This window comes from Salmo trutta, chromosome 28, assembly GCF_901001165.1.
Source record: "Salmo trutta chromosome 28, fSalTru1.1, whole genome shotgun sequence".
Lineage (NCBI taxonomy): Eukaryota > Metazoa > Chordata > Actinopteri > Salmoniformes > Salmonidae > Salmo > Salmo trutta.
Genome location: NC_042984.1, coordinates 7,370,352 through 7,386,665, shown reverse-complemented (window position 1 = coordinate 7,386,665; position 16,314 = coordinate 7,370,352). Strand labels below are relative to the sequence as shown.

The window sequence follows — 16,314 nt, the reverse complement described above, 5'->3', positions numbered from 1 at the left end:
CCTCCCTCTCCTCTCCCCTCCCCTCCCCTCTCCTCTCCTCTCCTCCCCTCCCCCTCCTCTCCCCTCTCCTCTCCTCTCATCTCTGTGAACTTAAGTGAAGTAAAGAGTGTGAATTAAAGGATGTGAACTAAAGCGTGTGAACTAAAGCGTGTGAACTAAAGCGTGTGAACTAAAGCGTGTGAACTAAAGCATGTGAACTAAAGCGTGTGAACTAAAGCGTGTGAACTAAAGCGTGTGAACTAAAGCGTGTGAACTAAAGCGTGTGAACTAAAGCGTGTGAACTAAAGCGTGTGAACTAAAGCATGTAAGATGGCGCCGATAGAGATGGCAGCTTCGCTTCTAGTCCTTCGTTTTTTTATGTATTAGTTCTTACATCGTTAGCCCAGAAAACCTTAAGTGTTATTACATACAGCCGGGAACAACTATTGGATATCAGAGGAGACGTCAACTTACCAGCACAACCAACACTACGACCAGGAATACGACTTTCCCAAAGCGGATCCTTTGTCTGCACCTCCCAGGGCATTTGAACTGATTCCAGAGGCCGACCCAAAACAACACCGTCGGAGGAGAGGGTGCCGGAGTGGTCTTCTAGTGAGGCTTCGGATGCGCGCACACCACCCACCGCTTCCGAGTATATTACTCACTAATGTCCAGTCCCTAGTTAACAAAGTCGACGAAATCAGGGCAAGAGCTGCTTTCCAAAGAGATATCCGGGATTGTAACATACTCTGTTTCAAGGAAACATGGCTAGCTTGGGACATGCTGTCAGAGTCAGTACAGCCAACGGGATTTTCAGTGCAGCGGGAATAAACATCTCTCCGGTAAGAAGAAGAGCAGGGGTGTATGTTTCATGATTAACGACTCATGGTGTAGTTGTAACAACATACATGAACTTAAGTCCTTTTATTCATCTGACCTAGAATTCCTCAAAATCAAATGCCGACTGTATTATATCCCAAGAGAACTCTCCTTGGTCATCGTCACAGCTGTGTATATCACACCCGCAAGCGGATACCGAGAAGGCCATCAAGGAACTTCACTGGACTTTACGCAACTGGAAACCATATATCCTGAGGCTGCATTTAATGTAGCTGGTGATTTTAACAAAGCTAATCTGAGAACAAGGCTACCTAAATTCTATCAGCGTATCGATTGCAGTACACGAGCGAGTAACACACTCGATCATTGCTACTCTAACTTCCGCGATGCATACAAGGTCCTCCCCCACCCTCCTTTTGGAAAATCTGACCATGACTCCATCTTGTTGCTCCCCACCTATAGGCAGAAACTAAACAGGAAGCACCCATGCTTAGGTCTATCCTACACTTGTCTGACCAATCGGATTCCACGCTTCAAGATAGCTTCAATCACGTGGACTGGGATATGTTTCGGGTAGTCTCAGAGAACATCATTGACGTATATGCTGACTCGGTGAGCAAGTTTATAAGGAATTGTATAGGAGATGTTGTGCCCACTGTGACAATTAAAACATTCCCTAACCAGAAACCGTGGATTGATGGCAGCATTTGCGCAAAACTGAAAGCACGTAACACCGCATTTAATCAGGGAAAGGCGACTGGAAACATGGCTGACTACAAACAGTGTAGTTATTCCCTCCGTAAGGCAATCAAACAAGCAAAGTGTCAGTATAGAGACAGAGTGGAGTCACAATTCAACTGCTCAAACACGAGACGTATGTCGCAGGGTCTACAGACAATCACGGAGTACAAAAAGAAAACCAGCCCAGTCGCGGATATCGACGTCTTGCTTCCAGACAAATTAAATAACTTCTTTGCATGCTTTGAGGACAATTCAGTGCCACCGACACGGCCCGCTACCAAAGACTGTGGGTTCTTCTTCTCCATTGCCGACGTGAGTAAAACATGTAAATGTGTTAACCCTCGCAAGGCTGTCGGCCCAGACAGCATCCCTAGCTGCGTCCTCAGAGCATGTGCAGACCAGCTGGCTGGTGTGTTTACGGACATATTCAATCAATCCCTATCCCAGTCTGCTGTTCCCACATGCTTCAAGAGGGCCACCATTGTTCCTGTTCCCAATAAAGCTAAGGTAACTGTGCTAAATGACTACCGCCCTGTAGCACTCACTTCTGTCATCATGAAGTGCTTTGAGAGACTAGTCAAGGATCATATCACCTCCACCATACCTGTCACCCTAGACCCACTTCAATTTGCTTACCGCCCCAATAGGTCCACAGACGATGCAATCACCATCACACTGCCCTATCCCATCTGGACATGATGAATACCTGCTGATCCTCAACACTGGGGCCCCACAAGGGTGCGTGCTCAGCCCCCTCTTATACTCCCTGTTCATCCATGACTGCGTGGCCATGCACGCCGCCAAATCAATCATCAAGTTTGCAGACGACACAACAGTGGTAGGCTTGATTACCAACAATGACGAGACAGCCTACAGGGAGGAGATGAGGGCCCTCGAAGTGTGGTGTCAGGAAAATAAATCAAATTAAAGTTTATTTGTCACGTGCGCCAAATATATCAGGTATTTCAGCCATGTTTCCATGTTTCCAGTCGCCTTACAGTGAAATGCTTACTTACAGGCTGTAACCAATAGTGCAAAAAAGGTATTAGGTGAGCAATAGATAGGTAAAGAAATAAAACAACAGTAAAAAGACAGGCTATATACAGTAGCGAGGCTATAAAAGTAGCAAGGCTACATACAGACACCGGTTAGTCAGGCTGATAACCTCTCACTCAATGTAAGCAAAACAAAAGAGATGATTGTGGACTTCAGGAAACAGCAGAGGGAGCACCCCACTATCCACATCGACGGGACAGTAGTGGAGAAGGTAGAAAGTTAAGTTCCTCGGTGTACATATCACCGACAAACTGAAATGGTCCACGCACACAGACAGGGTGGTGAAGAAGGGCCAACAGCACCTCTACAACCTCAGGAGGCTGAAAAAATGTGGCTTGTCACCGAAAACCCTCACTAACTTTTACAGGTGCACAATCGAGAGCATCCTGTCGGGCTGTATCACAGCCTGGTACGGCAACTGCATCGCCCACAACCGCAGGGCTCTCCAGAGGGTGGTGCGGTCTGCACAACGAATCACCGGGGGCAAACTACCTGCCCTCCAGGACACCTACAGCACCCGATGTCACAGCAAAAAAGTTCATCATGGACAATAATAATTTTATACTTATATATTCTCATCCCATTCCTTTACTAGATTGTGTGTATTAGGATTTGTTGTGGAATTGTTAGATATTACCTGTCAGATACTGCTGCACTGTCAGATCTAGAAGCATAAGCATTTCGCTACACTCACAATAACATCTGCTGACCATGTGTATATGACCAATAACATTTGATTTGATTTCAACTAAAGCGTGAGAAGATGAGATGCTATAACTGTAATAGTACAAACTACTGTCTGATGCTGTAATGTGTGTGTGTGTGTGTGTGTGTGTGTGTGTGTGTGTGTGTGTGTGTGTGTGTGTGTGTGTGTGTGTGTGTGTGTGTGTGTGTGTGTGTGTGTGTGTGTGTGTGTGTGTGTGTGTGTGTGTGTGTGAGAGAGAGAGAGAGCATGTGCGTGATGTTGTGAGGATGCTTGGTGCTGAAAAGCACACATGCACGCACACACACACACACACACACACACACACACACACACACGCACGGACACACAACACACACACCTCTGTGCTGCGGTTAGTTTGTTCCCTCAGATAATTGTGTCTGTTATGAATAATGCATGTTGAGAGGCCTAGCTCAGTCTTTGAGATGAACATGAATTAATGATGGCCCAGTAGAAAGTGTTACTTACCATAAACTGACAGAGAGAATGAATCATTACAGAGTCAGGTCTTAATGAGCAGTCTTAATGATACGGTACTGCAGTCTGTTACACTACACAGTACTGCAGTCTGTTACACTACACAGTACTGTAGTCTGTTACACTACACAGTACTGCAGTCTGTTACACTACACAGTACTGTAGTCTGTTACACTACACAGTACTGCAGTCTGTTATACTACACAGTACTGCAGTCTGTTATACTACACAGTACTGTAGTCTGTTACACTACACAGTACTGCAGTCTGTTACACTACACAGTACTGTAGTCTGTTATACTACACAGTACTGCAGTCTGTTATACTACACAGTACTGCAGTCTGTTATACTACACAGCACTGCAGTCTGTTATACTACACAGTACTGCAGTCTGTTACACTACACAGTACTGTAGTCTGTTACACTACACAGTACTGCAGTCTGTTATACTACACAGTACTGCAGTCTGTTACACTACACAGTACTGTAGTCTGTTATACTACACAGCACTGCAGTCTGTTATACTACACAGTACTGCAGTCTGTTATACTACACAGTACTGCAGACGGTTATACTACACAGTACTGCAGTCTGTTATACTACACAGTACTGCAGTCTGTTATACAACACAGTACTGCCGTCTGTTATACTACACAGTACTGCAGTCTGTTATACTACACAGCACTGCCGTCTGTTATACTACACAGTACTGCAGTCTGTTATACTACACAGTACTGCCGTCTGTTATACTACACAGTACTGCAGTCTGTTATACTACACAGTACTGCAGTCTGTTATACTACACAGTACTGCCGTCTGTTACACCACACAGTACTGTAGTCTGTTACACTACACAGTACTGCAGTCTGTTATACTACACAGTACTGCCATCTGTTATACTACACAGTACTGCAGTCTGTTATACTACACAGTACTGCCGTCTGTTATACTACACAGTACTGCCGTCTGTTATACTACACAGTACTGCAGTCTGTTATACTACACAGTACTGCAGTCTGTTATACTACACAGTAATGCAGTCTGTTATACTACACAGTACTGCAGTCTGTTATACTACACAGTACTGCCGTCTGTTATACTACATAGTACTGCCGTCTGTTATACTACACAGTACTGCAGTCTGTTATACTACACAGTACTGCAGTCTGTTATACTACACAGTACTGCAGTCTGTTATACTACACAGTACTGCCGTCTGTTATACTACACAGTACTGCAGTCTGTTACACTACACAGTACTGTAGTCTGTTACACTACACAGTACTGTCGTCTGTTATACTACACAGTACTGCTGACGGTTATACTACACAGTACTGCCGTCTGTTATACTACACAGCACTGCCGTCTGTTATACTACACAGTACTGCAGTCAGGGCTGTAGTGGTCATGAAGTTTTGTCAGCCGGTTATTGTCATGCAAAAGCCTGTCTGTCTCACGGTAATTTACCGTTAATTAACATAAACACGTTTAGCGTCTCCAGGCCTCCACACATAGAAGCCTCTGATGGAACATCTACATTTAATAATGTCTAATAAATCAATATACATCATCACAATAAATCAATTTTTTACTTTAGGCATGTCTAAAGAAACATGATATGAATGTTTTTTTTCTTCAGGAGAACAGAATAGGAGTTGGCCTACTGTATGTTATCTGTCTATGCCCCATGATATAGACTGTAGACTTGTTCATTTATCAGACTAGATACTGTATGTTATCTGTCTATGATATAGACTGTAGGCTTGTTCATTTAGCAGACTAGATACCGTATGTTATCTGTCTATGATATAGACTGTAGACTTGTTCATTTATCAGACTAGATACTGTATGTTATCTGTCTATGCCCCATGATATAGACTGTAGACTTGTTCATTTATCAGACTAGATACTGTATGTTATCTGTCTATGTTCCATGATATAGACTGTAGACTTGTTCATTTATCAGACTAGATACTGTATGTTATCTGTCTATGATATAGACTGTAGACTTGTTCATTTATCAGACTAGATACTGTATGTTATCTGTCTATGCCCCATGATATAGACTGTAGACTTGTTCATTTATCAGACTAGATACTGTATGTTATCTGTCTATGTTCCATGATATAGACTGTAGACTTGTTCATTTATCAGACTAGATACTGTATGTTATCTGTCTATGTTCCATGATATAGACTGTAGACTTGTTCAATTAGAAGACTAGATATGCTTTATTATATAATAAAGAAAAAAATGATTGAACTTAGCTTAATAAAATGGAAAGGATATTTTTTCCCATTCCGGAGTGAGTGCGCATATGAAGTGGCTATGTTGAGCATTAAAGTAATCATTTGAAACAGGTCCTATAAGATAGATTTAGAGTTATTTGGCAACTTTAGTTGTGAATGATACAAACCTTAGAATGTCTCAGAAATCAACACATATATGGGCTGCATGATGGAACTATAGACTGTCGATGATTTGAGAAAGTCTCAAAAAAAGCTTGTTCTCTGTTCCTTCCCTCAGGCTGCACAGCTGTTCTCTCATCAAGTGATCATATTTTCACCCATCAGACTATTCTCAATTTAATCTGGTCTTTACTAATTAGTTAAAATCAGTTTCGATTTAGAACGGCCCATTATCAAATGGGAAGGAACAGGGGCAGGGGGGAGAAAAAAAAGTAATCTATGTACTCCAATAGTGAATGGAGGCCGTGCGCTTTCCCACTGCTCTGTTTTTCAGTGATGCCTGGTAGGCTACTTGGGTTTTATAGCGGAGCTGTGTTTAATATGAGCAGCTGAGAAATACATATAAGAACACGTACTTCATTCCACACATCATTTGTTTTATTTTGGAGTATAGACTAGACCCGTTACGCACCAGAGACATCTTAAATCAGTTTTGTTTTATAATTTTCTGGCATACGTAATATATGGTAAGCTATATTTTGTATAATGGAACAATCCTCATTTTAATTCAGTAATTTTTTTTTCGTGCTGGGGTGATAATCCTATGCATGAGTTCTAATATGCGTACGGATGTGTTTTTAAATTAATCATCACCATTTCCTGTTGTCAGGCTTTGAAACAACATCCACAACGACCATGTTTTATCACTCAGTTTCAACCTGTGATAAACTTCTTTCTTCAAATGGATCATCACAGTGAGGTGAGTAAAAAAAAAAAAATAACCGTTTTAATGATAAGTGTTTGATGTGATTTTCCATTTCATTTGCATTGATGTCAGAGTGGTTAGATGGACAATAGAGCCCTGAGTACCAGGCCATTAGGACCTGATGGAGGGACAATAGGGCCCTGAGTACCAGGCCCTTAGGACCTGATGGAGGGACAATAGAGCCCTGAGTACCAGGCCATTAGGACCTGATGGAGGGACAATAGAGCCCTGAGTACCAGGCCATTAGGACCTGATGGAGGGACAATAGAGTCCTGAGTACCAGGCCCTTAGGACCTGATGGAGGGACAATAGAGCCCTGAGTACCAGGCCCTTAGGACCTGATGGTCGTTAGCGAGTTGGGTACTACCAAAGCATGTCCAGAGTGCATAACAGGAAATTACCATGACTCAACGGTCACGTGGAATTCTACTGTGGTCATGATTCATGACTGCTGTTGTAGCGGTAATACAGTCACCTCAACAGCCCAAACTGTAGTCTGTTATACTACACAGTACTGCCGTCTGTTATACTACACAGTACTGCAGTCTGTTACACTACACAGTACTGCAGTCTGTTACACTACACAGTACTGCAGTCTGTTACACTACACAGTACTGCAGTCTGTTATACTACACAGTACTGCAGTCTGTTATACTACACAGTACTGCAGTCTGTTATACTACACAGTACTGCAGTATGTTACACTACACAGTACTGCAGTCTGTTACACTACACAGTACTGTAGTCTGTTATAGGGAAGCTCATACAGTATGTAGTACTGTAGTCTGTTATAGGGAAGCTCATACAGTATGTAGTACTGCAGTCTGTTATAGGGAAGCTCATACAGTATGTAGTACTGTAGTCTGTTATAGGGAAGCTCATAGAGTATGTAGTACTGCAGTCTGTTATAGGGAAGCTCATACAGTATGTAGTACTGCAGTCTGTTATAGGGAAGCTCATACAGTATGTAGTACTGCAGTCTGCTATAGGGAAGCTCATACAGTATGTACATTTACATTTACATTTTAGTCATTTAGCAGACGCTCTTATCCAGAGCGACTTACAGTAGTGAATGCATACATTTCATAAATTTTTTTCTGTGCTGACCCCCCGTGGGAATCGAACCCACAACCCTGGCGTTGCAAACACCATGCTCTACCAACTGAGCTACAGGGAAGGTAGTACTGCAGTCTGTTATAGGGAAGCTCATACAGTATGTAGTACTGCAGTTTGCTATAGGGAAGCTCATACAGTATGTAGTACTGTAGTCTGTTATAGGGAAGCTCATACAGTATGTAGTACTGTAGTCTGTTATAGGGAAGCTCATACAGTATGTAGTACTGTAGTCTGTTATAGGGAAGCTCATACAGTATGTAGTACTGCATTCTGTTATAGGGAAGCTCATACAGTATGTAGTACTGCAGTCTGTTATAGGGAAGCTCATACATTATGTAGTACTGCATTCTGTTGCTGTCTGTTACAGGAAAATCACACACAATAAAGTACAGTATTGCTACCTGTTATACCAAATTCACACACGCTTATCTGCTGTTATAGATACAGGATATTGTTGAGAATCTACACTGCACTACCCCATCACAGGGCTAACGGCTAAAGGCTCTTCCTTTCTATCTCTCTCGTATTCTGTCCATCTCTGACCTAACTGTAGATTTAGGACCAGTCAAGATCCCCTCTCTGAGCCAAGAAGCCTAACCTGGATGTCCCCTCTGGCTCTGCACAGTGGGAGCCAGGATCAGCCAGGCAGCACTACCATCACCTGTCAACCTCAGACAGACAAACCCTGCTGTGGGCTCTCAGATGTTAGGGCTTCTGCTCTCTGCTGCCCCTCTCTGCTGCCTCTCTGCTGCACCTCTCTGCTGAACCTCTCTGCTGCACCTCTCTGCTGCACCTCTCTGCTGCACCTCTCTGCTGAACCTCTCTGCTGCACCTCTCTGCTGCACCTCTCTGCTGCACCTCTCTGCTGCACCTCTCTGCTGAACCTCTCTGCTGCACCTCTCTGCTGCACCTCTCTGCTGCACCTCTCTGCTGCACCTCTCTGCTGCACCTCTCTGCTGCCCCTCTGTAACCTTTTATTTATTAATTTAACCTTCATTTAACTAGGGAAGTCAGTTAAGAACAAATTCTTATTTACAATGACGGCCTACCCCGGCTAAACACTAACACTGATGCTGGGACAATTGTGCACCGCCCTAGGTGACTCCCAATCACAGCCGGTTGTGATACAGCCTGGAATCTAACCAGGGTCTGTAGTGACGACTCTAGCACTGAGATGCAGTGCCTTAGACCGCTGTGCCACTCGGGAACCTGAACTAGAATGCATTGTGGGGGGGAGCCTCAGCTTTCTCCCTTTAAGAATAGAAGACGTTGTGGGAGAGATGACTTCACCCCTCTAACCTACAACACATTGTTATTATACAGTAAGTCAAGGGGTGTGAATACTTTCTGAAGGCACTGTACATTGTGGGGAGAGATGTCGTTCAGACTCTGCTCCGCTATCCGTAAAGAGGCAATCTGGGATTCCAAAAACAACAAAGCGTTCACACCCAGCCATTTGTTTTGGTAAACAGTTCAAGGATGGCGCTGGAGAAGGGTGATGTACCAATCCCAGATTGCCCCTTTAACTGGAATACATTGTGGGGAGGAGATGCTGGTTAAATCCTCCTCACAACCTTCTCTGGAAGCTTAACAACAATATATTATAGAGTGAGATGTCGGATACAGGAATCTGACTTTGCACAACCTCCGCTTCCTTCCCTCTAATCTTAACTAGAATACATTGTGAGGAGGAGATGTGGAGATGTGGGAGAATCCAGCTCGGAATAACAGGAACGTGTAATGTGATCTATCTCGTATTCAGCCTACTCTCAGCCTTCTCTCTAACCTTAACTAGAATACATTGTGAGGAGGAGATGTGGAGATAATATAAGATGAATGTGATTTATGTAAAGCCTGGACCAATAGACCTGGGGAGTCTGAACTACAAGGAACAACAGGGAGTTTGTACCAGGAAAACCACTTATTAAGCCACTAACTACATCAATATATCTGTCAGCTCAGCTGAATGCTATGGAATAGTTAATGGGGTAATTATACATTACAAACATTACAACCCATACATTATATATTAAAGCAAGTATTGTGTAGATCCATCTTGGGGATTGTAAAGTAATCTGATCTCAGTACAACATGAGGTGATTGATTGACCGACATAGCCCAACCTATTGCTTAACAAATGGAGAATCCAAAATGAGTCAGAAGAGCCACTGTCTGGCATGAACCCTGAAAGACAACAACTACGTTTTAAAAGAATACTGTAGGTAGAACTTTCCTTTCATCACAGAACTAACAACAATAAAGTCCACGTATTGCATTGCTCATCCTTCAAGGTAATTACTATGCAGGTACTATATGGAGCAGAGGTATGGAGGTACTATATGGAGCAGAGGTATGGAGGTACTATATGGAGCAGAGGTATGGAGGTACTATATGGAGCAGAGGTATGGAGGTACTATATGGAGCAGAGGTATGGAGGTACTATATGGAGCAGAGGTATGGAGGTACTATATGGCAGACAGGTATGGAGGTACTATGGAGCAGAGGTATGGAGGTACTATATGGAGCAGAGGTATGGAGGTACTATATGGAGCAGAGGTATGGAGGTGGTACTATATGGAGCAGAGGTATGGAGGTACTATATGGAGCAGAGGTATGGAGGTACTATATGGAGCAGAGGTATGGAGGTACTATATGGAGCAGAGGTATGGAGGTACTATATGGAGCAGAGGTATGGAGGTACTATATGACAGGTCCTCCCACAGTAGATATGACAGGTCCTCCCACAGTAGATATGACAGGTCCTCCCACAGTAGATATGACAGGTCCTCTCACAGTAGATATGACAGGTCCTCCCACAGTAGATATGACAGGTCCACCCACAGTAGATATGACAGGTCCTCCCACAGTAGATATGACAGGTCCTCCCACAGTAGATATGACAGGTCCTCCCACAGTAGATATGACAGGTCCTCTCACAGTAGATATGACAGGTCCACCCACAGTAGATATGACAGGTCCTCCCACAGTAGATATGACAGGTCCACCCACAGTAGATATGACAGGTCCTCCCACAGTAGATATGACAGGTCCTCCCACAGTAGATATGACAGGTCCTCCCACAGTAGATATGACAGGTCCTCCCACAGTAGATATGACAGGTCCTCTCACAGTAGATATGACAGGTCCTCCCACAGTAGATATGACAGGTCCTCCCACAGTAGATATGACAGGTCCTCCCACAGTAGATATGACAGGTCCTCCCACAGTAGATATGACAGGTCCTCCCACAGTAGATATGACAGGTCCTCCCACAGTAGATATGACAGGTCCTCCCACAGTAGATATGACAGGTTCTCCCACAGTAGATATGACAGGTCCTCCCACAGTAGATATGACAGGTTCTCCCACAGTAGATATGACAGGTCCTCCCACAGTAGATATGACAGGTCCTCCCACAGTAGATATGACAGGTTCTCCCACAGTAGATATGACAGGTCCTCCCACAGTAGATATGACAGGTCCTCCCACAGTAGATATGACAGGTCCTCCCACAGTAGATATGACAGGTTCTCCCACAGTAGATATGACAGGTCCTCCCACAGTAGATATGACAGGTTCTCCCACAGTAGATATGACAGGTCCTCTTATAGAGTAGATAGATAGAAAAGTTCCTTGTCTGTCTCCAACAACTCTCATCTGCCTCCCCTTCTCATTTAGTCTAACCTTTGTCTATTCTAATAAAACAAATAAAAAAATTCATCCTCCCACAGAGCAGAATCCCTCCTACAGTACTAGGGCTATAAGAGACAGTGGATAGATAGGAAGAGTTCCACCCACAGAAATAAGAGTAATGTGATTACAGGCGGTCTGTGGCAGGGTGAGACAGAGGAGAGCTCAGACCGTATCTACTAACTCAACACAAGGAGGACAAAAACACATTTGATGAGAGAGGGGCTGACACCAACGCTTAGCTTTATCAACTGTACACAGCTTGACTCTGGCTCACAAAGCCAATCTGCCCTGAGCCAAATAACAGACCCCATATCTCTTTAAAAATAGAGATTTAGTGCCCGCTGCACCCTGAGCTTGTTATCTGTTAGCGGGTGGCATGTAACCTGATAACAACAGAGAGAAGAGAAAGGAACAAAGAGAAGAAGAGAGAGGAACAGAGAGAAGAAGAGAGAGGAACAAAGAGAAGAAGAGAGAGGAACATCGAGAAGAAGAGAGAGGAACAGAGAGAAGAAGAGAGAGGAACAGAGAGAAGAAGAGAGGAACAAAGAGAAGAGAGGAACAAAGAGAAGAAGAGAGGAACCTAGAGAAGAAGAGAGAGGAACAGAGAGAAGAAGAGAGGAACAGATAAAAGAAGAGAGGAACAGAGAAAGGAAAAGAGGGAGAGGAAGCTTCACAGCCATACACAGTGAGAGGAAGAGAGGGAGAGGAAGCTTCACAGCCATACACAGTGAGAGGAAGCTTCACAGCCATACACAGTGAGAGGAAGCTTCACAGCCATACACAGTGAGAGGAAGAGTTTGGGCATTTCCATGTGCTATAGTGCATTGCTGTAACTTTTTGGATTCTACGTGCCAAATGCACATCAATTAATTGGTTCCATGGCACCTGGCAGGCAAGCTCTGCTAAAGTAAAAAATGTTAACCCCTTTTTTGTGATATTCAATTGGTAGTTACAGTCTTGTCCCATCTCTGCAACTCCCGTACGGACTTGGGAGAGCCAAAGGTCGAGAGTCATGCCTCCTCTGAAACACGACCTTCCCAAGCCGCACTGCTTCTTGACACACTGCTCTCTTCACCCGGAAGCCAGCCACACAACTGGCGTTCGAAGTCAGCGTGCACGCGCCCGGCCCGCCACAAGAAGTCGCTAGAGTGTGATGGGACAAGGAAATCCCAGCCAGCTAAACCTTCCCCTAACCCGGACGACGCTGGGCCAATTGTTCGCTGCCTCATGGGTCTCCTGGTCGCGGCCGGCTGAGACACAGCCTGGGATCGAACCCAGGTCTGTAGTGACTCCTGCCTTAGACAGTTGAGCCACTCGGGAGGCCAACAGCTAAAGTTTTTTATAAAGAAAGAGTCATAGTATTTTAACCTAGGAGCACGTTCAGCAGGACACAACGTCTTTTGACGTTCAGATAGAAATATGCTATGTAGAACAAACATGCCTCTCCGACATGTAGAATAAGGAATATCACATCGGCTCTATTCATGGACTTTCTATCTGCAATGCTCGAGAATGTTTTGCAACTGAATGTGGCTCAGGTTATATCTTCCGGGTATAGAGGGGTATAGAGTAGTATTGAGCAGTATAGAGTAGTATAGAGCGATATAGAGGGGTATAGAGTAGTATAGAGCAGTATAGAGTAGTATAGAGCGGTATAGAGCAGTATAGAGCGGTATAGAGCAGTATAGAGTGGTATAGAGCAGTATAGAGCGGTATAGAGTGGTATAGAGCAGTATAGAGCGGTATAGAGTAGTATAGAGCAGTATAGAGTAGTATACAGCAGTATAGAGCGTTATACAGCAGTTTAGAGCAGTATAGAGTGGTATTGAGCAGTATAAAGCGGTATAGAGTAGTATAGAGCGGTATAGAGTGGTATAGAGCAGTATAGAGCAGTATAGAGTGGTATAGAGCAGTATAGAGGGGTATAGAGTGGTATAGAATAGTATAGAGCGGTATAGAGCAGGATAGAGTAGTATAGAGGGGTATAGAGCAGTATAGAGCGGTATAGAGTAGTATAGAGCAGTATAGAGCAGAATAGAGCAGTATAGAGTAGTATAGAGGGGTATAGAGTGGTATAGAGCAGTATAGAGCGGTATAGAGCAGTATAGAGCAGTATAGAGTGGTATAGAGTGGTATAAAGCGGTATAGAGCAGTATAGAGCAGTATAGAGTGGTATAGAGCAGTATAGAGCAGAATAGAGCGGTATAGAGCGGTATAGAGCAGAATAGAGCGGTATAGAGCAGAATAGGGTAGTATAGAGCGGTATAGAGCGTATAGAGCGGTATAGAACAGAATAGAGCGGTATAGAGCGGTATAGAGCAGTATCGAGCAGAAAAGAGCAGTATAGAGCAGAATAGAGTGGTATAGAGTGGTATAGAGCAGTATAGAGTGGTATAGAGCAGTATAGAGCAGTATAGAGCGGTATAGAGCGGTATAGAGCAGTATCGAGCAGAATAGAGCAGTATAGAGCAGAATAGAGCAGTATAGAGTGGTATAGAGCAGTATAGAGCGGTATATAGCGGTATAACTACCTATACAGACATCTATCTGAACTCACTGAACTCCGGGCCTCAATGAAGACACTCCGTCCTGGGTTAAGGGTAAAGGCAGGTTCCTGGCAGACCTGGAGATACTCTGACACTGACGCTAATCTTTATCGATATGTGCAGCAATCGCCCTAATGAGCAATTGGTCAGAGCAAAAACATGCCCTAAGCCAAGCAATGAATATTCACAAGCTAATCAATAGACAATGATTGTCAGCAGCAACAGCATTCACCTGGAGACAGACAGGCCTGGAACACAACACAGTGCTGCTGCTGAGTCGGAGAATTCCAGAACAATTAGAATTAGTGTTCCACAAGCTAGATTCTATATTGTTATGGAGAGGAAAAGAGATGCAGGTTGATTGAGCTACCGATGCTGGGGAGACAGTCATTCTCTCTGTTGACTAGTTTACAGTCTAGACTCTAGAGACTCTAAAATGTTATTGAAAGGAATGGAGAGTGGTTTGATTGAGTCTAGATTGTTGTAGAAAGCAAAATAAAGAGAGAGAGAGAGAGAGAGACAGAGAGTGAGAAAGAGAGAGGGAGAGAGAAAGAGAAAGAGTTGTTCTGCTTCTTACCTCTCTCCACTGTTTGGTCTCCACGCCCTGAGTGTACAACACCACCACTGGGTAGGGAAGGAGGGAGGAAAGGAGGTGGAGAGAGAGAGAGAGAGAGGGAGAGAGAGAGAGAGAGAGCGAGGGAGGGAGATTAGAAATACATTTGAATGACCGTGACATTTCTTCACTTCATAAAACAAAACAAATGCTTTTTCTATCATCACATTCATCATTAATAATATTCATTATCTGTCTGCCCAGTATCACATTATCAGATCTAGCAATTAATCTCCCCAGGTGAGAGACTACGCACTAACGATTAACAAAGCCTCCAACAGTGCAACAATGATTGCATAATCAGAAATAGGATTTCTAAACAGTAGGTCTCCCTCTTTTATTTCCTCACTTCAAAACGGTGCTAGCGCAGAAGAAGCAGTGCATGCTGGGACAGGGCATGTGACCTGTCAGATATCACCCCAGGTCCTTATCAGTGCATGCTGGGACAAGGCATGTGACCTGTCTGATATCACCCCAGGTCCTTATCAGTGCATGCTGGGACAAGGCATGTGACCTGTCTGATATCACCCCAGGTCCTTATCAGTGCATGCTGGGACAAGGCATGTGACCTGTCAGATATCACCCCAGGTCCTTATCAGTGCATGCTGGGACAAGGCATGTGATCTGTCAGATATCACCCCAGGTCCTTCTCAGTGCATGCTGGGACAAGGCATGTGACCTGTCAGATATCACCCCAGGTCCTTCTCAGTGCATGCTGGGACAAGGCATGTGACCTGTCAGATATCACCCCAGGTCCTTCTCAGTGTATGCTGGGACAAGGCATGTGACCTGTCAGATATAACCCAAGGTCCTGATCATCTTTAGGGGAATTCGTAATAAGGGGACTGGGGGGGATTATACCCTGGTCTCATAGCAGGGGACTGGGGAGATTATACCCTGGTCTCATAGCAGGGGACTGGGGGGATTATACCCTGGTCTCATAGAAGGGGACTGGGGGGATTATACCCTGGTCTCATAGAAGGGGACTGGGGGGATTATACCCTGGTCTCATAGAAGGGAACTGGGGAGATTATACCATTGTCTCTTAGAAGGGGACTGGGGGGATTATACCCTGGTCTCATAGAAGGGGACTGGGGGGATTATACCCTGGTCTCTTAGAAGGGGACTGGGGGGGATTATACCCTGGTCTCATAGAAGGGAACTGGGGAGATTATACCATTGTCTCTTAGAAGGGGACTGGGGGGATTATACCCTGGTCTCATAGAAGGGGACTGGGGGGATTATACCCTGGTCTCATAGAAGGGGGCTGGGGGGATTATACCCTGGTCTCATAGAAGGGGACTGGGGGGATTATACCCTGGTCTCATAGAAGGGGACTGGGGGGATTATAC

At 44.4% G+C, this 16,314-nt stretch overlaps 1 protein-coding gene across 1 annotated transcript in view; it reads right to left on the bottom strand.

Annotated features, from left to right (window-relative positions):
- The window catches only part of LOC115166459 (copine-5), a 176,996-nt gene that overhangs the window by 127,354 nt on the left and 33,328 nt on the right, over window positions 1–16,314 (bottom strand). The window contains exon 3 of the mRNA XM_029720358.1: window positions 14,927–14,973. Within this exon, the coding sequence (XP_029576218.1) occupies window positions 14,927–14,973 (47 nt within the window). The remainder of the gene's footprint in view (window positions 1–14,926; window positions 14,974–16,314) is intronic.